The following is a 25280-nucleotide window of genomic DNA, read 5'->3' as shown; positions in this document are numbered from 1 at the left end:
AGCCCAGAATGTAATGACTTTTAATTTTTCATCATCAGAAAACAAATGCATCTTGTCAAAGCAAGGCACAGGACAGATGGCTAAACCAGGGAACTCAAGGGGATGAGGCTTTCTTTCAAAATATCACAGCCTTTCAAAGCCTGAGGATGTGAAGGGCAATGCAAAAAGGGAGTGGGGTAGGAAAAATACAGGCGAGCTGCCCAACCTCTTGGCATTGGCGAGGGTTTTATGGCGTAGGGCGCAGGGACAACAAGAAGCAGGGAGGCACCTGTTGCTCCTAGAATGAATTTAGGGAATGGGAGTGACCAAAATCTGTCAGAAGATGGACACTGGACTCCAGTAAAGCCAACCTGAAGACTGACTGATCTTAGAGGAGTGAGCACAAATTCTTCCCAAAGCAGAGGGAGACACAGGAAGGTGCAAACACGTGAGGTCTTCATAAACCCACAAACAAGTAAGGAATTGTACAAAAAGCAGAAGTGAGATCAGAGTTTACTAATAATTAAAGAAGCACAGGCATATACAGGCAATGCACAGAATGACCAAGACAGTCATATCAAAATAGCAGCTGATATACTTACTATTACTTTTTCTAATACTGTAGGAAGGACATTGTTTGCTTCTTTGTGAAGGTCTTAATCTATCTTTGTTAATTTTTCCCCCAACCAATTTATGTTGCTTAGTCTAGCAAAGAGGACACATTATAAACATCATAACTATACTTCACAAAACTTGGAGGAAAAAAGGTCAATCATTTCTTAGGTCCAACAGCAACAGAACCAAAAAAAAAACCCAAAAAAAACCCAACCAAAAAACCCCACATATTAGGGTGAAGCTGCAGTAAGAAAGATTTGCATTAGACATTTCTAAATCTCTCCAATGATAGGACTATATGCAACTCCTTATAACGTTTAAGAAGGTTGTTGATTCTCAAGGATTTTTTTTGTTTTGTTTTAAAATACAGGTTATACATCTGTGTGTCGGTGGTGCCTTTTGAAGCAGACAGGAACCATATAACCTCATGAGATACCTTACACAGAAGGCAGGATACAAAGACATCAGGAAAACATTGAAATTCCTCCACGAAGGCCCCAGCTGGGAATAGCTTTCTATTCCTGTTTATCCACCATGTTTCCTGAACATTACTCAACACAAAGATTTACCTCTGTTTGCAAGGCAGTGTAAATGCAATTTAACAAACAGTACAATAAATAGCAATGTCTTACAATAGAGTTTTTCCCAGTTATCTCATCAAGACAGACAAACGTTGATGGATACCTTAGAGATTCTTGCTTTCAGCTTCTGATGTTCTCAGCAACCTTGGGACAGACTCGGCACTCAGCATCTTACTAATGAAAAAGTCATAGAACCAGAGAGGAAAATAGCAGAAGATGCAGAGAGGCACATAAGCCCCTTTGCCAGGGGTGTACAAGCCGTGTGGTCTCTTGGCCAGCAAAGCGTGCAGGATAGCACTCAGCACAGGGGAGAGGTTGGCGTCGCAGCACGCGGGCATGTGCAAGAGGTAGTCCTTCAGCCCCAGGAGGTAGTCCTCACCATAGTCTCGCCTTGTGTCTGCTGGGAGGTTCTCCATCAGCTCCTTTTCTTGCTTATCCCACAGGTCGGATGTGCCTTGTATACCTGCAGTAGCAACATCACAGGATAGTGAAGTGGGTTTGGGGTTGAATTAAAAAAAATCACCTTAATTAATAGTCAATAAGTTGTTCTTCACCACCACCCTGCTTCACAGTTGTTCTAAACTGGGTCAGTGAAGAACAGACGTGGTTACCTGCAAGTACTTTTACCTGGAAGAGAAGGGAAAGCACAAAGCACAGACTACACAAAAAGCATGGGGTTCATACACAATTTGGTTACCAGCTCTACCTAAAAAGGCGCTCTCACAGCCAAGCTGGCATTTTTTCCTTCCCCCCTTGGCCCTTGCCATTCTGTTCTTATTCATTTTGTGGGTATTTCTAATCAGTATTTATTAACAGGTGTGAGTGACTGAGGAAAGACAGGCAAACTAAGATGAACAGGATTCACTTGGGTTGGCCAAGTGCTAAGCTCCTCTTTCACTAGTGACAATGATATTTCAATAACTAGTTTCATGAAGGATAAGGCTTGTATTAGGCCAGATTTAAAAAAAAAAAAAAAAATTCTATTTTTCCTCCATCTGCATCATGTAAGAACAGAAGCGATGGCTTTTCCAACACATTTATTGCCTATCATGAATTAAGCATTGCAAATAAATAAAAATCTTTAAATAAATACTTAAATATCAAATACCAGGACTTGTTTTGATGCATGAAGTTTTCATCCAGAAGTCTGACAACAGCTAAGTGGGGCCCTGGAGGTAAAAACCTTGGGCAGGTACCACTGACCACGTGGGCACTGTCAGCCCCGTGCCCTGCAGGGCCCTCCCCAGGAGGGAAGGCATTCAAGGGTGCGGGCTTTTATGAAAAAGACCATTTTGCTTTTCATCAACATAAAAATTGTCTCCATGAAATCACCAGGACTTCCTGAGTAGGCAGCAGTAGGACTTGATGTTGTCCTCAGGTAGATGCCAGGCATGTCCACAGAGTGGGGACCTGTGTGACACCCACCCTACTCCCAGGTGGGCATGGGGTGCATCAGGAGATGAGTCTGTAACCCAGACGGGCTCTGCAGAAAGTGCTCAGAGCAGTGTAGGGAGGATTTGGAATAGAAAGCGGCAGGAGCACAGCAGAGAGAAGGAGTGGGGAGGGAAGCTCAGGACTATATAGAGTAATATTGACAGCAAGTAAGCAGGCTGACAGGTATTGCTGCAGGTACTTCAATGCAAGACTGAGCAGCTCAATAAAGAGAGCTCTGATATTGAGAAAGGTAGGACTGACAGTGAGTCCTGAAGCTCTCGGGCAGGACAAGCAAACCGTAACACTCAAATCAACCACACAGTGATGCTCCTTATTTTAACTTCAACAAGGCTAGAGCAGAGGGAAAGCACTAATTGCCTGAACACCACCCTGTCTCAAAGCAACGAGAGCTCTCCCCTCTGCCCAGGAGAAAGGCAGAGGCAGGCAGTGTGCAGAACTGGAGGGAACAGCTCTCAAAAAAATGCAGATCTTAATTTCCATAACCAACATGAAGAATGGGAAAAAAGTCCAACTGCTGAGAATCATTCAGGGCTCTGTTTGAGGATGCTGGACTACAGGGAAAGAGGCGAGGCAGAAAGAACTACCCAAAATGACAAATACCAACCTGTTCGGAAGCCTGACGGATGAATTGCAGCAACTTTAATTCCCCATTTGGAAAGCTCTTGTCTCATTACTCCAGAAAACATGGACAGAGCTGCTTTTGATGCACCATATGCAGCATACCTTGGTAGTGGAATGCCTCCTGCAGGAGCAATATAAACATGATAAAGCTCAACGGCAGCTCTTTCCAGCCTTTATTTTCGTGATTTAGAAGGAAGATTATAGCGCAACCAAAATTACACGGCTCTCACTGAGGTTAAAGACAAGCCAGTGATGGAATAATTTCTTTCTGGAGGTTAAAAAAAAGTGAAAGTTGTAAATTAGCAGTTGCTTATAGCAGTTATGCTCAGTAACACCCGATAAGACACCTTGTATGGCAGAAAAAATAAACTGTATTGCATTTAAGGGTAAAAACTGCTGAAAATTACGACTGTTGGTTTCAGAAACACAGATAATGTTTTAGTTCATATAAACAGTGAAGCAATAGTTTAATGCCGCTGTTCTTGTCACTGTAACACGAATTTCAAGCTCCTACTATAAACCACAGTTACAACAGGGTAAGTAATCTCAATTCTAGCTTTATAAAGCCAACTTATCTTCCAGTTCTTTCAGAAAGACCAGAGACAACAGTGCAAGAGTGAGGAAAACCTCTGTGGACAAACCAAAGCTGGAATCACATCTCCCAGGTGACAGGACTCTCCAAGACCCATCATGGAAGCAGATCGCCTCCCTACAGTTATACCCCATCTTCTCCAATCCCAGCAGCTTTTGTTCACATGAAGAAGATAGAAAACAACCAATATTTCAGGTGAATTTAAAATAAATCCATATGTTTACAAAAGCTTCCAGAAAAGAATATCTTCCAAATACAGAGATTTCCTCTGTTCCAAAAACTGGCAGATTGTAACTTCTTCAGCTTTAGAAAAATCCAAAGACACTTCGATTTGAGCATCTTCCCCTTCTTCAGCCCCCCTATTTTCTCCACAAGGTTGGTGTTATCACCGCACAGAGTATCACTGCCAGACTGAGGGGTCATCACAGCCACCACGGGCTGTGTTGGCACAGCAGGGAGGAGGGAACAGAGCGGACAACCCTTCTCCTTGAGGCACATCACTCCTTCTCCTGCCTGCATGGGCAGTTTGGCACATCCTCTGGTACAGCCTCCATTTCAAGCATCACACACTTGTCTCAATGTATTTGAATCTTTTAAAAGAAAATACTTTGATAGAGGGGAATTTTCAGGTAAGCCACTGCTGACGTTTATTCGGTTTTGTACTGCAATGACCAAGGCATCACGGGAGCTTCATACACAGAATCATTGCTTTGAAGATGTCAGGCCAATTATATGTTAATTATTCTTCTGTATGCATCTGAATAAGTTTGAGTTTCAATTGATTTGAGCCAATTGAATCACATACTTTTTCCCCTCTGAGGTCAGGCTAACCTTGAGTCCAGCTAAATTAGCTCTACACAGACAGGAACACATTCGGCACAATGAGACCTTGCTAACTTTTCTGCTAATGTTTTACCAAAGGACCCTCAGACCCTGAGTTAAGAGGCAGCTATTTACCCAAACTGGCCCACATGCAAGAACATCTGTGCGAACAACTATAGTTTAAGCAGGGTCATTATCAACTCCTGTAAGGGCAAATTATTCAGCACAGGGAAGCTCTCCATTTATCCCTGCAAGGCAGCTTGGGGATTCATGCCAAGAGTTAAGACATCTGCCCCAAAACACTAAAAATGTAAGCTTCACTTGGGTGCTCAGACAAAACAGAGGTCTGTCCTCTGTCTTTGTGCTTGCAAAGGCTGGTGGGCAGAGCAGCACCAGAAAGGTCCTTCTGATAATTCTGTCCTGATTTCTTTAAGTGTCAGCAACAAACCATAAACACAGGCATGCAGATACAAAATACACTTGGGATTATAAAAAGAAAACAGAACACACCAGTGTCAGAGCTAGGCTGAGGCCACATCCTCAACGTAAGCTACGAACACAAGGTAACACCTTCACAAGCCACCCCGGCAATACCACAGCATTCGGGTGGACACCAACTGCAAAGTAAGGGTCCAAGCAGACAGGGCAAAGGAAAGTTTGGGAAGCAGACAATGTGGTAAATCCTCTAAGAGGTCTTAAGCCAAAATACTTTCCGGCATCATGACATCCTGCTTCTAGCAGGTCTCATTTTCAAAGGAGCATTCTTGCTCCTCAGCTGTTGGCTACCAGCTACTGTGTTACTTCGGTTCCTACATCTTGGCATCTCAGCTGTCCTCCTAGAATAGGAGGTCATGTTATAAAGGCATATATATAGTAAGCACAGGATCCAATTTATGGGACAAAACTGGAAAGCATACTACATGCTGTTAATAATTTTAACACAGTTATTTTATTCATGGAAAAAAAAATACTACTTCGCTAATAAGTTAGGCTAAAGTATTTTTAAGAAGATATCCAAAATATTTTTAAAGACACACAAACACACACACTCTTCAGGTCCCAAGTTACTAGCAGACCATGCTCTAGGACTGTGCACTCTGGAAACAACTGTACAATGCTGTAAAAAATAAAACTGGCTCCTGCTCTTGAAGAATTAAATGTTTCTCTTCAGCAGGTGTTTTATCATTGTGCTTTCTCACTCTAGTACTTGAGCCCTACAAAAGGTGGAGAGGTGGAGCTACTCAAGTGAAATATCTAACATTTATTATAGACTTTTACAAATGGCAAATGTCATGAACTTACCCAAAGATATTTATGCTCCAATATTAACCCAAAGTATTAAAAAAAGGTTGAAACTTTAGGTGTAAGCAGCCCAAACGGAAGAAAGCCTGTCTCTGCAAAAGGCAGACAGCTTTTGGGCATCTTCACGGTGCAGCTCAATGACACACAAACTGAGGTCATCACAGACTTCTGCTGGAACATGTTATAGAAACATCTGTGATTTACCACCCATCTTTCTGGAAGCTCACAAACCTATCACCCATAGCATCTATAACACAAGATCTGGATTTTACTCTCTTTTAGTACGGCTAAAAATATGCTGTTAAATAAACTCTTCTTCTTTAAGGGCTGTAGTCTGGAAATAGTCTCCCAAACAAAAGAAAAACCTGCACTCGTTACCTAGATATTAATTCCGTAGGTGTATTGACAAGCAAGACTGACTGACACCTTCCTCAGCATTTTTGCCAAGAAAGTTAGTTGTTTTTCCTGTTGCACCAGAAATGTATTTGGTGCTTTAGTTCAGCTCACCTGCCATGCTGGACATGTTAACCAGCCTCCCCCGGGATTTCCGAAGTAATGGCAAGAAGGTCTTGGACACCTCCACAGCCCCAAAGAAATTCACCTCCATGCACTGCCTGTACATGCTCATGGGGAGCAGCTCGCCGTTGGCAGGGAAGCCCAGGATGCCCGCGTTGTTCACGACTCCCCAGAGTCCTGGGAAGAGGAGAAAGCACAGGGCTGCTATACAGCATGAAATCAATTCCATAAAGGTTAAACTGATGAGCTGGATGGTGCCTCCAGATCAAAGCAGAGATGATCTGCAGCTACAGATACACAGTACCCACTCCGTGAACAGTCATCGCCATTTTTCATATGTCCCAGAAAGCAGGAGTCATCAATACAAATACCCTGACTGTCCACAGACTGTGGTGTGGAAATGATCTACATACATAATGCAGCCAACAGGTAAGAGATGCACCTTGTAAGCAGCTACATTAGTACTCCCATTATAATGGAAAAAAGTTGTACCTGTATTTTGCACCTTCTCTGAGACTTTTCGATAGGCTTCCTTGACTTGGGTGGTATTGGTTATATCCAGCTGCAGGAGAGAGAGTCTCTGAGAACAGGTCCGTCTCAGTTCCTCAGCTCCAGGCCCATCCTTATTCAAAACCCCAGCAAACACAACAAAACCTAAGTTATCCAGGTATTTGGCCAGTGCATGTCCAATCCCAGTGTCGCTTCCTGAAAGCATCAAAAAGACACTTGATAAATGGGTCTGTCCTAAACCATCATTTAAAAAAAAAAAAAAAAAAAAAAAAGAGGCACGCATTGGAAATACGTGCAAATGTAACCAAAAAGATGATGAAATAAAGTCACTGAAATACATATGACAGTAGGAAGAAAGGTTCAGATCTGAAGGTTTGAGGACTTGGACCTTTGCATGTTCCACAGAGATTGATAGACCATGTCCTCTTGGCTCAGAGCTGATGGTATCAGCTGAGGCTCTACCACTGACAGATTCTAAGACTTACTTCATACATATGAAGGAAATAAAACCCTAGATTAGGTTTATACAAATATTCAGACTGAAACCTGATTAAAAAAAATATCTAGGAAAAAAAAAAAACCAAGAAAAACCACACAAACATTTTAATTTGAAATCTCAGATGGGCAAAGCAATTATAGGGCATTGGAATTCAAATTGTTGGGTTCTATTTCTTAATTCAAGTAGCAGCATTATTTTATTCAAACATCTACCATCCATATCCTTCTGATAAACACTTTTTTGTCACAGGCTGCAACCAAGCCAAAGCTAAGTAACTGTTTTCTTTACCTGCAAAAGAATTCAGTGCTTCCAAACCCTAAGAAAGCTTCAGAATGGCATCTTTAGGCTAAGCCAAATGGCACCAGCTATTTAATTCATGCAAACTCGCATCAGAATTTCTCTTATCCTCTCTATCCTCTTCCAAATTTATTCCCAGACTTTGTCCATATGGAGCAATGAAGTACCAAATGCAGAAAGCACTATTAAAGCAAACACACAAAAATTATCTTTGTGATCACGATTGTGCAATTCCTCCCACCAGGTAACAACGAAGAATATTTAACAAATAATTCAATTGATTCACAAGTCTCTCCCTTTGAGTACAGTAATTTGCTGCTGCTATCTTAAGATACTTTCAAGTGTTTTCTCTCCTGGTGTCCTTTTTTAATTCTGGTTTCCATTCTTCCCATCTACAAAGAAACTTCTTAGCGAAGAAGGAAACATCTCACCCCTCTGCCCACCAAGACTCCCAATGAAGCAACACAGAGCCCTGCTAGAGACAGGGAAGGAGTTTATAGGTACTGTGCTGCAGGAGTTTTGCAAAGGACAATATCAGGAAGAAAATGAGGAGTTTAAGAAATTAATGCAGTTTTTACACTGTAAAACAGGGATCCATCAGCACGTCCCACAATACTGCACCACACCCTCCACTGTAACTGCAGCAAAGAGAGCTCCTGGATGCTGATGTGCATCGAGATCCGTGGAGCTATCCCAGGGTTTGGCTATCTCCTGCAATAGCAATCAACAGCTTCCAAACCCACCTGCATGGCTGGAAACCTGAATGCAGGACAAAGGGCTGGGACTCCCGCCAGTTTTTTTACTATTTCCTCATTTGTGAAAGAGCTGTGATACTCTCTACTTAACCCTACCAGAAACTTATTAGGGTTAATCTGCGATTTTGACACACCGAGGCAGATACCATAGTTATTCACAGGCCTGCTCCTGCACTCAAAATCCATAGTCAATAGAATTTGACTGCCATAGAGACTCATCTTAATCATGCTAGATCTTCATTTCTGGGTTCTGCCTTTTAACTGGGGCTTTATCCTGAAAGGTGAAAAAAATTAATTCCAGGTGACTTGAAAGAAACACATACTAAATGCCTGGATCAATCAGTGCAAGATGTTGAAAAGAATTACTCATGCTCTACTTAATTCTTAAAAAAATGGATTCTTTTTGGCATTTTTGAAGTCTGCAGTTTGTTGAAGATGCACCAGAGCACCACATATATCACACTTAGCTTCTCACAGCCCTGACCCAAAAGAGAACAAACCTGCATTCTTGGAATTCCCCTAAAGAGACATGAAGAGGCCTGCAAATATCCCAAAGACATGACAGATTTCTGGGTTTGGGGGTGGGGTGTCTTTCCTCCCTTTTTTTTTTTTTTTGTGAAAAACCCTATTTCTGGATCAAATCCTTCCCCTTTCATCCTTCCCAGCAAGTACACAGCCACAGAGTTACATATTAATTAAGTTTTACAACACAGCTGTAACTTGGGAAGGGGCAGAGTGCTCAACAACTAAGGATGGGCATAGCAACCCTGAGAAGGAAATAAAAAGCTGTGTTTATCTGTGCCTGCCGCTGGGTTTGTCCCCAGCTTTTAACAAAACAAGTCTGATTTGAGTTTCAGACCTGTTATTGAAGTCCAGAGAAACTTTACCCTTCAACTCATCAAATTCAAAGAGTAGTTAGGTCTCCATAGGGAAGAAACAGAGAATTCCCACCTCCCCCTTGCTTCTATGTCAAAAATAACAACTTGTGAACTATTACAAGATTTATTATAAGAAAAGCAGTTAGTACTGACTGTAACTGAATCGTTAACAAGAATTTATCATCGAGTCACACTGAGCATCAGAAACACCAAGTCACGCACCAAGAATGAAAAGACCAAATTAACTGGAGAAATTCAGGCCACTGCACACAGAATAACCAAGGCAAGAATTTTACAATTCCTGCTACTTCAGGTCTTCATAGTAACCTAATTTTTAGGGAAGCTGGCTATTGAGTCTACCAAACTACACTAAAGTGTTCACACGCCCAGAAACTTCTGTTTAAGGACACTGAAGCATTCACACTTAGCAAGAGAATCAATAGAAATGTTTCACCGATGACTTTAAGACTGCTCACATGCCCACGGTTATTCACGTGAAAAAGCATTTTGACCACTGTGCACAGTTTTCCCTTATCATGGTACTCCGATGAACTGCCGGCTTAAATAAATAACGCACAGCAGTATCCGTACAAGGGACACCCAAAGAGGACCAGAACAATATTTGACAAAGCCCAGAGAGAGAAGCACAGAGATTACTCCATCCTCTGGCCAAAGGCAGCTGCCTCACGAGTGAGATGTGGCAGCTGCCCAGAGCACAGCAGCATTCTTCAACCCTGGGGGGCTGAAAGGGGAGAGAGAAGAGGAAAATAAATCACCATTTCCCATGAAATGCCTGCCTCAGGTCTTGCCTAAATTGGAGAAAATGACACCAAAATTGATTTAAAGACACCTTGCACCTGCACATGCATGCAGACACACATCCTACAGTTGGTAAAGGGAAGAGTACTACAATCAGAGCAATTTAACCAAGAAATGTGCTGAGTAAAACTTTCATTTCAGTTGATGGAGACTTTGATTGCGTATCAGTCTGGATTCAAATAAAGATCAAGAAGAGCCTCCTCAGATGCATCAGCTGTCAGAAGTGTCCAAACTTGGATTTCTTCAGGACAGTTACAGCACAGGTACAAAGAAAGCACATTCACTTGCTGGAATATACCCAAATGCTCTTCACTCCCTTATACTGCTCTGATTCAAATTCTCTAGAGCAGGTAAGCTCTGAGAAAGTGTTCTTTCCTGAAGAACTGCAGTCTTACAAAAGCAAGAAGATGCCCAAGCACAAGTGCAACCCCTGTGTCTGCATGGGTGGAAAAGGAGTGCTCCCTGTTCCCCCCTGCCTGATACCCATCTTCCTCCGATATTCCTGCAGGGAGAAACCCAGCTGGCAGATAAACCGCAAGGGGAAAACTCGCTGCTTTTCTTGTCCTCTCTTTAACTTTTATATTTAATCCCTGTTTTAATGCTTGCTAGGCAAATCTAAATAATTTCCAGGTGTCCCTATGAAACAAAATGAAATTCTGCAAGAAATAGCTATATAAACCAAAGCAACTTAATTCAGCTTTCCAGAGGGGAAAAATAGAAAATAAAACAAACAAACAAAAAAAACCCCAACCAAGTTAACAGTGCAAGACACAATTGGCAGGCACTCCGGTTTAAAGGTTTGATAAACACAAATAAAAAATATTTAAAGTTTTAGAAGAAACAGGAGAAAAGCCATAAAACTACAAAAATGCCATCCCTGCAAACTAAAAGGGGGTTTTGAGTAGATCAGAGTGTTAATAGAGAGTGAATTCATTAGCTCTGAACTTTCACTGCTAGTGAAGGAAATTACTCGCTCCTGAAAGATTTCATACATCGTTTCAAAGAGGTGGCACCAAACCAGCATCTTGAAATATATGCATGATATACACAGCGTGCACTGTGTAAACGCGCACACCAAAAGATAACCGTACATCCGTAACCACTGCAATAAATTCAAGTAAACAAAACTAATGTATGAAAGTAGTGTTCTGAGGGCTTCCAGAAATTAACGTCTCTCCTAAAAAACGAGACCATCATAAGTAGTCTTATGCTTTTTGCACCAGTTAATTTCACAAGTATGTCTAAAAAGCTACTTGTAAAGATTAAATGAGACACTAAAAAATAATAGCATCTATTAAGATGCTTTTCTACTTAATTTCAGAACACTTATTTACCTGGAAAAAGCATCTCTGGCAAAGCAAATAAAATGAGCAAAAAGAATAAAAGGAAACTTTACGAGCATGCATTTCATAGATACCTAACCCAAGGACACAAAATTTTCCAGCCCACTTGTGAGAAAAGCCAGTTTTCGCTTCCCGGAGCACATCTACAGCACCTTACCTGTGATGAGCACGGCTTTGTCGCCCACAGGCAGCAGCGCCCTGCCACCCAGGTACACGGAGGAGACGAGGCTCACGGTACAAACCACCACCAGCCCTCCGCCAGTGCCCAGCATGGCCACGCACAGCAGCCCCAGCAAGGCGGGCAGGAGGCTCCAGACCAGCACATTTGCTTTCTCCGCCGGGCTCCTCTTGGCTATGCGGAGCATGGTCACCCCAAAAAGCATGGTGACGCCTGCACAGAGCCATCCAAGGGAGCTGCCGGTGAGAGCATCCATTAGCAGGGGCAAGAAGCAGGGACAGACACCCCACCACCAGCTGGGTAAAAGCAGGTGTTGCTACATGCAGCACGTGTTATATAGGAGCAGGGGGTGGGGCAGAGAAAGAGGACTCTTTTTAAAGGGTTGACATAATCTCACTTTCTCTTAGCATCAGCAAGAAGCAGAAGCCTTCCTTTTCTTACCTTTTATTCCTTCTGCCTGACAGCTCCACCTTCTGAACAGTATGCTGGCTGGATAATGATTGACAGCACTGGGAATAGACATGATGTAGCAAGTGCTGGCTTCAGGAAAAAATTAACTGCTATATGTTTTATATGTTTAAACTACATTTTCCTAGACAATGAAAAAAGAACAGTTTCCTTTATGGGAAATAGTTGGAATTTCCTGCCTAAAAACTTAGGGTGTAGTTTCAGGGGAGCTGATTTTTGATGGGCAGTGAGAAAAATGAGTCAGGACAGGGTTATTTACTCTCTGTAGTGCAAACTACGTGGTTAGCGGTGGGCTTTATTACACATGGGCCACCCTCCTCTTTCAACAAAAAGCCCAAAATGACCTTCCCTGCTTTAGTGCACACCTTTGGCTATTTACCTACTCCACATTCAGTGAATTCCTACGGTTAATTGACATTCAAGGGGGTCTGGGAGGCTGGGAAGGGGTGATTGCTGGTTTGCCATTAAGGGCACATCATTCAGTGAACACATGCAACACACCTGAGACTGAGCCTTCAGTTGACCTCCGGTGATGACATTGACCTTAGATTTGACAGGAATCACTGGTTCAATACCCACAGCAAGTTGCAGGAAAAAAAAATGTAATCAATTAAATATATTTGAGAGATTTAACACCTACTGTGGTGTACTCTGAAAGTTGTTTAAACAATAAGAAAACTTTAATCCATCCAGCTAAAAGGATTGAAATACAACTTAGGCATACTTAACCCTGTTTAAAAATCCCTGCTAATTGGTTTGAGAGGCGAGCCTAGGTTATCACACAACCAGCTAACATGATGTAGCTGGTTTTCCGAAAGAAAATGTAGTGCTGACCTATTTTATTTTAGACAGATACCAGAAGATTGAAGTGCGGGGTGCAAACTCAACATGAGACATAAGCACATTTCCATTCCATTATTCCTTTGGGGTTTTATGGGATGACAAATCTGTTGAAAATAAATTTTTACAGCCAGCGAGAACGTTTACATACCTCTATAGGTAGTTTACATTAGAGATGAGGTCACTTTCTTAAAGGAACATTACCCTCGAGGTCTGCTTGTCATTCATTACTATTGTGAACACTCATTCATCCATCCTCCCAGTAGTGCATAAAGGGTAAACTGTTTTCACTTCTCTTTGCCATTTGCTGCTTCTGCTTTTAGTAACATGCTGGTCTCGAGGTCAGTTATACCTTGCCCTCTGCTAAGGCATCTTCTTAAAGATTTCCTTGGAGAATTTTGCTTTCTCTCCCTAACTGGTCTTTTTGACCAGATTTGGTTTTCAGTTCAGGCTAGAATTTCTCACAGAACTCTTCAGTTTTCCATTTTGCACTATTTTGTTTGCTGATTCAGGCTTTTCCAGCTGTGCAACGCAATGACTGTCACTCCTGAGAGCCCCCGCTCCGTGTGCTTTGTGTGCTTTTGTGGCTTGGGTAGGAGATCTGCATTTCAAGTTCTGTAGGGAGGTTCTTGGCTACAAGGCTTTTCTTGGAAAATGATTTCAGCAGAAAATAGATTGGAATCTGTTTCACCAAATGAGTCATTAACCAAGACAGAAGAATGATTCTCATGAGTAAATAGATACATGAGCAGAAAAAATATGAACTTGTTTACTTTGATTGACTACAGATTCTGAGAGTACATAAACACCGTCATACATTTGGATTTTGGTGGACTTAATGGCTACACAAGCACTTGTCAGGCTATAAGTCCTGGATGCAGAAGCTATTGAACTTGCATACACAAAATTCATTTGGGCAAACAGACTTTGCTCTTACAAATACTACTGAACTCTTGTCTATACAAAGGTTGAGATAATCCTCTGTCTTCAGCCAGTTATCTATTCATGCACTCAACTTGAAGCACATGAATTGTCCCAGTAAAGACAACAAAACTATTAGTCTGCCTAAAGCCAGAAATGTAGCCAAGTACCATTGTGAATTAAGATCTCTGAATTCACAGGCATGTACTGAATAAGGGGAAAAAAAGATTCTGTGCAACTGAAAATAAGGCTGTGTAACCTCTCCTTTGTCTTCGAACTATTTCTTTAATAGGCCCCCAGGGAAAACAAGTCCTATCAAATAAAGTATGTATCCATTAAAGAAAAGTAAGAAATATATTTTACCTCTAGGTTACTGAAGATTTTGTTTTTAGAAATATAGTAATTGTGAAGATTGTAAATTGAGAGATAGACAGTAATTCCTGAAGATCATTTGGCAGTGAAAAAACAACTGTAGCTCACCATTTCTCAATATTAAATTCTAACAAAAGCTAATAATTATAATCATTACTTCCTCAGCTACTCCTGTTACTTTCGCAAGTGTAAGAATCTCAGAGTGAGGAACTTCTGTATTTATGGCCAAACCGGACCCATAAATCTTTTTGGCAGGTACCAATGTAACACACACCTTAGCATTATACAATCTTCAAAAGAAATTATTGCAACCTGCATTTCTCATGTGAATCCAATGCCTGCAGCAGCTCTATCTTTGGTTTGAAGTGGTGGGTCTTGTAATAACATGCCATATGAAATGAAGCCATGGGCTGTAAGTTCTGCTTTGGTATTTACGTGAACTCTAATCACCCTTTGTAAATTTTCTGCAATAGACAAAACATCTTAAATCAGAGAAATCATTTAAGATTATGAGCACTCCTTTGTGTTTTCCGTGCAAGGGAGGTTTTCTTCTCTAACTCTCTCTCATCTATGGATCTCTAGACTTTCAGGAACAGCTAAAAGTGGATTGCAGTCTTTCCAAAATAAGTCATTTTTTTATCAGCCCAATTGTCATTATTTTCCAAAAAGAGGATAGAATCAGAAAACCTAAAGGCAATTAGGTACTCTTTAGGAAGTTAGCCAGGAATCATCTCTAGGTTATCCTCATGAGAAATAACACTTGCCTGCCTTTCCTCTGTCATCCGATAACATGAAACAGCTTTCACAGAACCATCAGAAGAAAAGATACTGGTTTATCTTAGTCCACTTCTGTGACAGCAACAGACTCTTCCCTAAAATTTCCTTTGGTACATTCAGAGTAAAACTCCAGCCCTGCCTAGGACAGAGCACAGCATAGTGGTGCGTCAATACATGAGAAATAAAGATGCAAGCTATACTCTGGACTGGAAGATTAGTTTGTTTTTCCAACTAGATTTTTATTGTATCTCTCTATTCCCTTCCCTTTCCTATAGCTTTGTGTCTCTGAAGTTAATGGTAGCATCTATGTGCCCAGAACACAAAGGATTTCCATGTTTTCCTAGCCCACAATCTGCTCGTTTCTTTGCAGGTGCTTCCTGAAATGCAACTGCAGTTTTGCCTGCCTTACTTCTAGATGGTTTCTCCTAACCACAAGTCATATAGACCATATCTACATCAGAAAAAATAATACACTTCTGCATCTTCTTTCTGTAACTTTTCCTCCTGCATGCCTCCGAACAATGGCAGGTTGAAGAAACATCTGTTTTACATCTGACCGTTTCCACATGTAATAGTAGACCACAAAGTGTTTTCAAATATTTAGGTATTATCTATGCAAAAGTCACATAATTTTTATCGTAGTTAAATTCATAAATAGCAATGTGAATATGGAGGCAAACAGAAAATTAGGCATCCATGGTAATCAAAAGTCTGATTAAAGCATGGGTAGACAAACGGAGTAGCTAAGACAGGTAACAGTAGTGACGGAGATGCAGACTTCAGCAATCCCAGCTCACCAGGGACTCCAGGTACACGTAGTAGATTATTAGTTCCCGTTGAAATCTGGGCCCTATAGCACCCTTATAAATATTTAACTGAGTAGTGCTACCTTGCAGCTAGCAGAAACCATGTACCTTTAATCAGACCTTTAAGTGCAGTCTAGACATGGACCAATACTGTCCAAAGCAAGATTCTGACAAAAAAAAAATCCTCAACTCCAAGTCTAGCTGCACTTCTCTCTTTTGTCCCTAGAAAAGGGTCCCTTCAAAGTGGGGGGATTTGTTACACCACCAATACAACTGTTCATCCGTTGTAGATAGTGACATTAAAAATAAATCACATACAACTTGGAGCCCCAGAACATGTCTCTGAGCTCTTGAGCACGGATTCTGCAAAGGAGATGAAAGAAAATGAGTGGTAGCATCTCCTCATCGTCACTTGGGTTATTAACTATGCACACCTGCGACATGCCTCCCCTGCCATCTGCAAACTCTTAAAAACATCTCTGCCTCTCATAAACAGAATTCACTTATTTTTAGATTTTCCTCACAGTTACATCAGCTAGTCTTTGAAATGAAAGCCGAAGCAAAATGAGATGAAAAATGAGCGATGATTCAAAAAGCATTAAGTGATCAACCATGACAAAGTGTCACCTGCCCTAAACGCATTGTGTTTTCTGCCACTTGAAGGACAAATCCCTCGCTTCCAAATGGTGAAGCCATGTATTTTTCTCGTTGAGGAATCGTGACCTCACTCTGTGTGTAATCAATGACTTTTACGTTATGATGACTGAATGTGTATTTGCTACATACTGAATGTCACCGCTTTCTCCTTTAATGCTGCTGATCTGAAGGGCATTCCCGTGGCTTTTCAGCAATGTTTGTGCTGCTTGTAAAAACTGCTGCAATCACGTTCAAATGTTGTCAGTGAGACCAGCTCTCTGTCAGGAATGACTTAGTGATGGATGATCCTCCTGTGGAGCAGGGGGACAAACTAGATGACCTCTCAATGTCCCTTTCAGGATCTGTGGGGGGTTTTGATGGTTCTATGGCAGGTAGCATTTTAGTTAAATGGTATTTTTTCTTTAGGCAATCCACCAACTATGGAAAAATCTGTATACTCAGTGTCATTTTTTGTTGTTTTCTTTCCCTTTATTATATTGTCCATCTGAGACATGCAGTAACCTTAACCCTCGACTCAAAAATTGTTTAGACGTAAGCATATCTAATCCCATTAAAATCACTATGACTATCCTTACATAAAACTAGACAGATGATTTAATAGGTTGCTGAATGATGGTCCCAATACCCATTAGGTCTAAATGTTCCCTGAGAGCCCAAACCCACAGACACTTATGTACATTCTTAAAAATAAACACAGATATTCATACACAAGTAAAGGACAGAAATATTCATACCCATGTATTTAAACATGTGCACACCTGCAGAATTAGACCCTGTCTTAAAGACCTCCTTCACCTGGATTTGAGACATGCTAATAGATTCATGCAAATGAACCTACACCATAAAACTATTTATTCCGCTTTCCAGGTGACAAAACTACCAAGTGCAACTTTAATGAACTCCTCCAAGTTTTAAAGTCAGTATTAAAATATTGTGAACCCCCAGGTGGAGGTCATACCTGTACAGGCACAGATTCTATGGGGATAAGTCTGCACAGGCACTTCACACTAATCATCCCTTGCAGGGGATTCCTTCCTGAGCTGTGCATAGTTTGTAACTTGTTTTATGAATACTGTAAACTATCACTTGACTTTTAGTTTTCATTTCAAAACTGCTTTTTAACAACTTATACGACAGCCTTAGGGCAAACCACTCTCTTGGATGCATGCAAACTTTGCTAGTGTCACTACGAGCTATGCAGGCGTAGCTTCAAAGGCAGATTTGGGACCTATAACTTTAATTCATCCGCCAAATGGAGCTCCAAAACCCATTAAGGAAAAATAACTAGTAACCATCTGTCTTTATTCATCAGGCTGAAAGCAGTTAATCAAACCTAGTGGACATTTTTACTTTCTTCTTTCTCTCTCAACAGCTTTGAACACAGATGCAGCCTTTCCATAATTAAGCTGAGCATAGTAGCTCCTAGACAGATTAATTCTGGAGAGCTTGTCAAAAATGTCAGATGGCATACAGGTTCTGTGTCTTGTCCCTGGCATTTCTGGGAATTTTATATTTATTTTTATATATATCTATGGACAGATTCGGGACACAATTATTAAAATTAACAGCTAGCTATAGCCCATGCTCTTAACCCATCACAATGACAGCAGCGTTAGGAGAACCCATGCTCTCTGATAAGGTATATTTTTTCTCTCTCTGTTAGGGATGCAAGTCAGGGTATCACCTCCGCAGTGACCAAATGTCTCTGGGAACTGAACTGAAACATGGGATGCAAATGGCCACCAGAAGGCAGCTACTTTGACTCACTGCTGAAACACATTTTTACTAGTAACTGAAGGGCAAAAATTTTTGTAAACTCATTGACAGTGTTCTGAATCAGCCTAAAGATGTTCCAAGTTATAGGAGTTATATTCTAACAAGCTGGAATCTAATTAGATGGTTCATGCCTACCAACTATTCCAGACACGTGTTTTTAGGAAAGTTCTCAGATATATGGTATGGTTTCTATTAACTTCAAAAGGATATACACAAGTATCCAAGGTGGCTTTTAGATCTCGATTACTATTAATAATGAACTCATATGTGTTTTCAATTTCCCTTTTTCTGAGTTCTAACATTTTAGAGCAAAGAGCATCTGCAATTCTTAAGAATTTTATGTTACTTGTTAAATATTCTGGTTTTTCAATTTAACTCTACAATCAAATTTATGGACTGAAACTAGGATTTAAAAGTACCAGCCTAGGAGCAATTTTTGCTTCCTTTAAACTGGGGTTTTATTTTATTTTTAAATAAAATAAAAGCTCATGTCAAATATATCTTTGTGCTGTTAAAATTAGAATTTCAATGTCATATAGAAGTTTAAAAGTTCTTACCTTTATAACTGGTTACAGAGAAGAGTTGACTACTATTACTTTCAATTAAACAATGCAGTTTGAAAATGAGTTGTGCAAAATAAGGAGAGACTGTCGCAGAGAAAGCTATTCAATGACTCTAGAAAAGAGACAGGCGGTGGGCTTTCAAAGTAGTCATGAAAACTGGACCACAGGCAGCACTGACAGAAATCAGCAGATACTGGCCAAACTTCACAGGTCAAATTCAAATGAAATTTAAAAAATTACAGGAGTCTAAAACATGGAATCTGTTTGTGTAATTTTGCCTGCATATGTTTAATTGCTGATAAGTTGTTCATCTATCAGTCTTCTATCCCCACAGATATATTCAAAATGGCAAACAGAAATGAGGCACCCAACTATACATGGAAAAGTAGGCAAGAATTAAGTAGCCTTAGTACCTCTAGATATCGGACTCTACAGCAGAAAACAGAGAGGAAAGAGCTATTTTGAAGAAAAACTATGCTGGCATGATCTCTCTTTAAGTAGTGCTCCTTTCCCTCAGGAATATTTAAGCACTTAGCTGTCATAAATGCTCTCATACCGTTCCCACAGCACACATGAATGAACTGAAGCAAAGAGAGGTCATCTTCTAATTAGTCAAAAAATCATAGATGAAAACTCCCGTATCATGGCACTCAGTCCTGGACCCTGCTGCTTGAATATGCTGTCGGCAGCGATCAACCTGACAGGAAGTGCTCTTTGAGTACAAGTAACCTAAAGACCATCAAATAATGTTTTACAGACATCGTAACAGAGTTTAGAGGTCAGCAGAGAATCATGCTGTAGATGCTTGTACAGAATTCCTCTGGAGAATGAAACATGAGAAAAAGTAGGAAGATGCCTAGCTGAAAAAATAAGAAGTGGGCAGTGGAGACTGGAATTGTGGGCTCATCAGAAGAGGGTGTTAGCATCTCTCTGCTGAATCAGTGATAAGCGTAGAAGGTAAAGACATACATATGTAAATGGACAGACACAAGTGAAAAAAAACCTGCTTTTACAAAGAAGGCCAAGGAAAAAAGATATTAGCAATCCAAGGGAATTGTTGACATTAAAAAATGTTATTGTATGAAGACATTGCCAATGGGCTAACTATGACACACCTGGCCTCACCGGTGTGATTCACAGAAGGGTTTTCTACAGACAAGATATTCCTCTTCTCCTATTTACTTTTTCTGACGTTATCATCCCCACTTGGTTCACATCTGTTATCATAAACTAAATTTCAGTATTGCTAAACCCAAGCATAATTACCCGAAATAAATAAATTAAATTTTAAAAATGGCAGGAGTCTAAAAATTCTAAATGTGAGGCTCTTCCTACTTACTCTTTCGGTTTTGAAGGCACAGCGTGTTTGGACTTGAACCAGCTTGCCATTAGAACAAGTCTCAAATCCCAGATCTTCACTCAGGCACAAACTGTATTGACATTGCAGCAGAGCCACGTTCAGCTGGAATTTGTGGGAAAAGTACCAGTGAGATGCTAAGCCAAGTGAGGTTCTTTACAGGATGCTGTTTTGCAGAAGTGCTACAGGTTCAGTCCTGAGCACTGCCTCAATTTCACAATTCTGGCAGGAATTGTTTGCACCCCGCTCTTATCTTTTCTATTAATCTTTCATATATCTTCCTGTAATCTAAGTCCGGTTAGAAGAAGCTGAGCGGGACTCTTGCCACCCACTGTGTCCCTTTTGAGAAAGGATGCTCCATGCAAAACTCTTTGGATTTAATCAACAGAGGTCAGGGAGGAGGTATCTCACAGAATGGAAAAAGTACAAAGCTGAGCCTCAGCTCAGGCAGATGAGTATCTTTAAGGGCCAAGAATCATAAAATCATAGAATCATTCAGGTTGGAAAAGACCCTTAAGATCATCAGATACATGACAGAAATTAGTGATACTGGAATCTTTAAAACCAGAACTTTAGACTCTCTGAAAGTTTGTCAGCATGTTAAACAGCTACTGCAAGCTCATGAGGCTAAACCACAGCCCCGCACAAACGGGGATACGCTCAACAAATTATCCAGTGAAATGAAAGTTCAAGTTTACAGTAATGCAAGCAGAACATTAAGAGGAAAATACATAGACTTTTAATGAAAAGGTGAGAAGTGGCAACAATTATTTTCATCGGTTTTTTTGAATGCCACTACATACTTGCATGTTGTGTTGTGAAAAAGAAGTCTTTTTGTAATCTCTAAAGTCTCTAAAATGCCAGAGAACATGTAAAGCTTTTATAAAATCAGTACTTATAGTAAAGGAACATGAAGACTTAGCTGAATGGTATTAAAGGTTTACATTTGGTACCTCACCTGCAAGAGTACAGTTCAACTGTACTCAAGAGTCAAAATTGGACAGCTCCATCACCCAGAGACTTCAGAAAGTGCAACTGAAATACAACAGTCATAACTCAAAGGCTGCAAATGCAGCCACAGAACACATACAGCAGAGGAAAAAAAAATTACTCTGACAACCTTTCTTAGTGTGCTGTTGTGCAGCCCTCCAGCATGATGCACTAAACAAGCTACAGGCACTACGCGTGAAGTATATTCTGTAGTATTTACATACATATGTTTAGTTTAGCCTTAGTTTTTGTACTAAATATTCCTCTTTTTATTCCATAAAAGGAGGAAGTAAATTAAAAGTTCATAACCCACAGCACCTTCATCCCAAGATACCATGCCATGATATTAACGTCAGCTATTATGGCCAGAAGCATCCAGTGGTCAACTTGTTTAAGAAATTCAATAACTCAAATAATCTAATAATTCTAATCTTCAGAAGTCTAAATTATGGAACACATTAATGATGTAATATTGCACCAAGATTACCTATAAAAGCTGGATTCAGTGGCAGCAGATGTTAACTGAGACCCATTCTTAAAGTATAATCTACAGGAATTGGAAGCCTGCGTCCTTATTCAGTCCTGGTTGGACTGCTTCATTTCTTACCAGAGATAATAAGGGGAATAGGTTTCCTACCTAAATGGGAGGAATGCTTGTAGCCTATTCTCACAAGGGTCATTCCAACTTTGAAATTCTCTTCACGTTAATAAACTTCAGGACATGATGAGAAGTCCATTGCCGACAAAAAGCTTACTGAAAAGGTAAAAGCAGTGTGACCCCTTTGCAAAAAACACACGAGGAGAGTTTGGCTGCATAATATATGCTCATTAACACTTACAAACTGTGAGTCATTTGGGGGTTTTAATTACGATTATGGAAGGCATTTTCTTCATAAACAGATAAACATCATGGGAGGTGGGATGATTCTGCCAGATAAGCTAATAATGTGCATGTTGCTTAAGTGTGATTAACAGCCTGCTTTAGTTGATGCCTGTTCATAGCAGAGATGATTACCTTTATTTATGGGGGTAGGGAAAGGAGCCAGGAACAAAACTACACAAGAAACTCAAATAGTGATGTCTGTTTGGCTTTACTATTAACAATATGGCACTCAAGGGATTCTCACTGGCCACTCAAACTGCTTTTCCAGGCTTTCCCTGAGTATTTTTCAAAAGGGCAAAGGAGCTCAGGCAATGTCAGTGACAGACTCGGGCCAAGAATTGTACTAGATAATGCCTTTTCTTGGAAAGCCCTAAAATGACAACTGCTAAAACAGGCATTCTTGTGATAATAATTATAAATTGTTAAGGCTGAATATCTAAATTGATTAAACAAGTAATTTTCCTCTATATCATTTTATTCAGCTAGTGCATAAAGAACTCCTTAGGTAATTTTTTTTTTGTAACTTGAAGATTACGTATTAGACTTGAGAAACTTTCATTATACAAGAAATCCAGTTACTAGAACATGTTGATCTTCTAAGTCATTTGGAAGAACATTTCAGTTTATACAGCTTGTCCATAATGCATTTGATGCTTGATTCTTCCGTGTTCCTAGGATGAACGAAGAATTAAGCTGATGTACATCCTGGAATTAAACCAGCATTTTCAACTGGCACAAATTCTGTTTCAGTGGGCTGAATACTCTCTGAAAGATACAGAAGCAGCACTTTAAATGCAAAGCTCAGTCAGAATTCTTTCCCTACAAGAATCAAACAAAAAAATCATACATTTGAATCCCCTGGTTATTCAGATCTTGCTTCACCCTCAAAAGTAGCAAAAATTCAAAATTAGTTATAACCCGATGCTGTGCCACCAACTTCTGTTAAGTGAAGTGACAATTAAGAGCAAGAATATCTTGCAGTAAATTACTTTAAGTTACAGCACGCTCACACTCCCGTTTGAATAGCTCCCACTTTGAACATGTTCTTTGTGTTACCATTCCAGGACGAAACATGCCCAAATAAGGCTTCTGAACAGAAGATAAATGCACGTTCTATCTATATCATCCTTGAAACTTTAGTAACTTTGCCCCATTGTAGAGTTAGGAGATGTATTTTGTTTTGACCAAGTGCCTTCCACCTTCAAAATGTTTAGTTCTGAACAAATCTATTTCAAAGGAAAACTCGGGTTTGTGCCAGAACCACTTGATTTGAAATAGCTCAGAATTAAATCACACATTAGGCCATGATAAAATGCTGATGAATTCTGAATTCTACGATCATTAGTTCTGTGGAACAGAATAAATAGCATCACGGATACATAAGAATGTTATGCTATTGTAAATACCAAGACGCCATTAAGTAAGCCTTAGGGAGGTTATCTAATTTAAACACAGCTGAAGCAAGAAAGAGATTCCATCCTTTTATTGAAGTTGTTTTCCTCTACTTACATGCTCAAACTCTTACCTAATCCTTCCTCTGCAAACTTAGGTAATTTTTGCAATGTTTTCAAGGTAATTACAGAACTAAAATGAGTAGTGCCGTTTTTAAGCCAGTGTCTGTTCTGCTTTCTTGCTGTTCTAAGTGCCTGGAAATGGGAGACCACTGCCTAGACCTTGAACACAGTATCATGAACATGAAAGCACCAGAAGTAAGCATGAAGACAGATAACATTTCCTCAGCAAATATATTTCCTTTCTCCCTCAGCAAATACAGTTTCCACCTAGAAACCCACAGAAATGCTACAACAAATTCAGGCTTTGGTGCTCTTGTTGACACATCTCTTCTCATCCTCACCACCAGTACCTGCAGACTTCTTATTCACAGACAGAAAATTAACACAGTAGAAAATACAGATTAAAGAACACATTTTTGCCTTGAGTTTTCTCTACGTATGGTATAGCACATGATTAGCTGCCTGTGAAGCCAAGAGATCTTTTAGATCCTTCCAAAAGATCTAAGTAGTACATCTCCAACCATCAACTGGATGTTCAATTATTAGTGCCAATGATGCAGAGCAGACCAACCTCATCTTGTTTTTGCTAGATAAGCCAGTAAGATTTCTGTAAACCTAGGGATAACTGAATTTTAAATTATAAATTACTATGACAGGGAAGCTATTCCTCATTATCAGTGTGGTAAATAAGGGCAACTGGATGAAACTGAATCAGACAATTACTGAAACATAAGTATATATTAACGGTTGGACTTGATCTTAAGGGTCTTTTCCAACCTTAATGATTCTATGGTTCTATGATATACACCTGGAGCTATTTAAAAGACATGTAGATGTGGCACTTAGGGACATGGTTTAGTGGTGGACTTGGCAGTGTTCGGTTGACAGTTGGACTCAATGATCTTAAAGGTCTTAAATGATTCTATGATTCTATAATTACCTTCTAAAATAGTTTCTTATTTAAACTTACAAGACTCACTTTAAGTAACTGAATCAAAGACATTCAGCACTGCATTCCAAAACCTGTCCTCCCTCACTCTGAGACCAAAAACATCTGTGAAAGTCTTTTCAAGAATATTTTGCTAGTCTTTTCATAAGATGTTTCTTAATGTACTAACTTTTAAAGCATATAATCCTTTCAGGTACAAACAGGCTCAATCCTTTAGCCCTTATAGTCCCGTGTACCTCCTCTGCATTACTGAAATTATTCATTAAGTAAAGTTACAGGACGGGCTAAAATTTGGCTTTTTACCTCTAATGTGCCACAGTTATCTTGGATAACAGCCTTTTATACTGTTAAGTACTAATAAGTTTGCAACATATTTTGCAAACAGATATTAGCACCCCAGAACATCAGGTAACGCATCAGGTCAAATTACGACCTAAAAAAAAATCCCGAGGCTTAAGGGAGCTTAAGATTAATATTGTTGGAGCAACCACTTACTTCAGACACCAAGTCTGAAATGCTTAGGAGTGGCTGTTAAGAGTCCCTTGAGACGCTGTTTAACTCCATGGAGGTTATGAAGATTAACATCCACTCGTTCTGAAAACTGGGTTATCGATGTGCCCTGCAGAGTACCCAGAGAGGCACAGA

At 40.2% G+C, this 25280-nt stretch overlaps 1 protein-coding gene across 2 annotated transcripts; it reads right to left on the bottom strand.

Moving 5' to 3' along the window:
* Positions 1–475: 475 nt before the first annotated feature.
* Positions 476–12404, bottom strand: HSD17B2 (hydroxysteroid 17-beta dehydrogenase 2). 2 transcript variants are annotated; one of them, XM_087739959.1, is made up of 6 exons: positions 12204–12404; positions 11742–11998; positions 6976–7188; positions 6475–6660; positions 3235–3372; positions 476–1638 (listed from the first exon to the last, which is right to left on the bottom strand). In XM_087739959.1, the coding sequence occupies exons 2-6, from the start codon at positions 11965–11967 to the stop codon at positions 1280–1282; spliced, it is 1122 nt and encodes a 373-aa protein (XP_087596085.1). In that variant the 5' UTR covers positions 11968–11998; positions 12204–12404; the 3' UTR covers positions 476–1279. The 2 variants fall into 2 exon arrangements, with proteins under 2 accessions (XP_087596085.1, XP_009465531.2); XM_009467256.2 differs by lacking the exon at positions 12204–12404 and having other exon boundaries at positions 11742–12141.
* Positions 12405–25280: the final 12876 nt, after the last annotated feature.

Source organism: Nipponia nippon, unplaced genomic scaffold, assembly GCF_047370975.1.
Source record: "Nipponia nippon isolate SJK-2023a ecotype South Korea unplaced genomic scaffold, ASM4737097v1 scaffold_7, whole genome shotgun sequence".
Lineage (NCBI taxonomy): Eukaryota > Metazoa > Chordata > Aves > Pelecaniformes > Threskiornithidae > Nipponia > Nipponia nippon.
The sequence above is the reverse complement of the archived record's forward strand: the minus strand, read 5'-3'. Positions and strand labels throughout refer to the sequence as shown.

Excerpts from the sequence above, each read along its gene's own strand:
- HSD17B2 (XM_009467256.2), bottom strand. The coding sequence starts at position 12,018 with ATGGATGCTCTCACCGGCAGCTCCCTTGGATGGCTCTGTGCAGGCGTC. Across the intron at positions 3,373-6,474 it reads TAACATGTCCAGCATGGCAG|GAGGCATTCCACTACCAAGG; the intron begins GTGAGCTGAACT and ends TTGCTCCTGCAG. Across the intron at positions 1,639-3,234 it reads TCCGTCAGGCTTCCGAACAG|GTATACAAGGCACATCCGAC; the intron begins GTTGGTATTTGT and ends TTGCTACTGCAG.